This window comes from Colobus angolensis, unplaced genomic scaffold (assembly GCF_000951035.1).
Source record: "Colobus angolensis palliatus isolate OR3802 unplaced genomic scaffold, Cang.pa_1.0 Scaffold28, whole genome shotgun sequence".
Taxonomy (NCBI): Eukaryota; Metazoa; Chordata; class Mammalia; order Primates; family Cercopithecidae; genus Colobus; species Colobus angolensis.
Window position 1 is genome coordinate 2832943 of NW_012116043.1, and position 1554 is coordinate 2834496.

Sequence of the window (1554 nt, forward strand, 5' to 3'; positions counted from 1 at the left end):
AAAAAAAACCTACAACAATGTAAATGTACTTAACATTACTGAAGTGTACAGTTTAAAATAGTTAAGATGGTTACATAACAGTTTATGACATATGTACTTCAACATAATTAAATCTTTTTTTTTGAGACAGTGTCTGTCTCTGTTGCCCAGGCTGGAGTGTGGCGCAATCACAGCTCACCGCAGCCTCGACCTCCTGACTCAACCGATCCTCCCACCTCAGCCTCCTGAGTAGGTGGGACCACAGGCATACATCACCTTGCCCAGTTAATTTATTTTTTTGGAGACAGGATCTCGCTATATTGCCTAGCCTGCACTCAAACTCCTGGGCTCAAGGGATCCTCCCATCTTAGTCTGTCAGCTGCTGGGATTACAGGTGTGAACCACTGCATCCAGTCCCAAATATTCAAAAATTAAAAACAAACGAAACAACTACTATTTAGGATCACTCAAGTTCCCAGGACAGGGCCTGTGGTCCCCACCCAACAGAGGATTAATGGGCTGTAAAGTTCTCAACGAGGTCTGTGATAATTTAATGCCAGTTCTCTAGGGCAATGACTTTTTCCTATCCGCATGAGGTTGTAAAAAGATACGATTCAGTATTCTCCAAAATTAGCATTTCACTTTGAAGCACGACCACAAAAAGAGATCACGTCCATGGAAAATCTCTACTTACCTCATCATACGCACGTGAGAAGACAATTCCACTGAACTTCCAGAACTCTGCCCAGAAGTCTGAATACGACTCAACGGACCAATGGTACAAGTCATCATAATTCTCTAAAAATGAAATAGCTCAGATTAACCTTAAAAGGGAAATCTTGGCGATGGACACACCTCAGGAGCCTCGGGCGTGTCCAAGCGAGCCAAATTCATCTGAGGAGAAATGGTCTGTGGGAGGAAGGAGCTTAATTTTTATTGATGCAAACCCAATCCCTCTAGTCCCCAAAAAGAACAAAAGCTGAGGCGGTGATGCTTTGAGTCATCTTCAGTGATTTTATATCTTAACCATCACGCCTAAGAACACAGATTCTAGAGCCCGAATGCCCGGGTTCAAATCCTGATTCGGCCGCTTATTTAGCTTTGTGACCTCAGGGGATAATTAATAGTCCCCCTCCAGCCACAGGGCTGTTGTGAGGATTTAAATGAGCACAGGTAGAAAGTCCTTAGAGCGGGGCCTTGGAAATTACCACAGTGGCATTAGGAGTTCGCCATTATTATACCACAAAACCTTAGGAAATTTATGGTCAATACACTGGAAAACCCAGAAGTTCAAAACTGGTAGTCTGTTGATGACTTCTCAAGGCCAGTATAATGTTGGGGGGTGTTATTACTTATTTTGATTTTTGAATATGCAATATGTTCACAAGACTCAAAATTACAGAAGTGTAAAAAGTTATATGGAGGCCGGGCGCAGTGGCTCATGCCTGTAATCCCAGCACTTTGGGAGGCCGAGGCAGGTGGATCACGAGGTCAGGAGCTCAAGATCAGCCGGGCCAAGATAGTGAAACCCTGTCTCTACTAAAAATACAAAAAAACCTAGCCGAGCATGGTGGC

The 1554-nt window shown here is 43.7% G+C and overlaps 1 protein-coding gene across 1 annotated transcript in view; it reads right to left on the bottom strand.

Moving 5' to 3' along the window:
* The window catches only part of LOC105516377 (acetoacetyl-CoA synthetase-like), an 18689-nt gene that overhangs the window by 15949 nt on the left and 1186 nt on the right, over nt 1-1554 (bottom strand). Inside the window, exon 2 of the mRNA XM_011948574.1 lies at nt 674-792. Coding sequence (XP_011803964.1) covers nt 674-792 — 119 coding nt within the window. The remainder of the gene's footprint in view (nt 1-673; nt 793-1554) is intronic.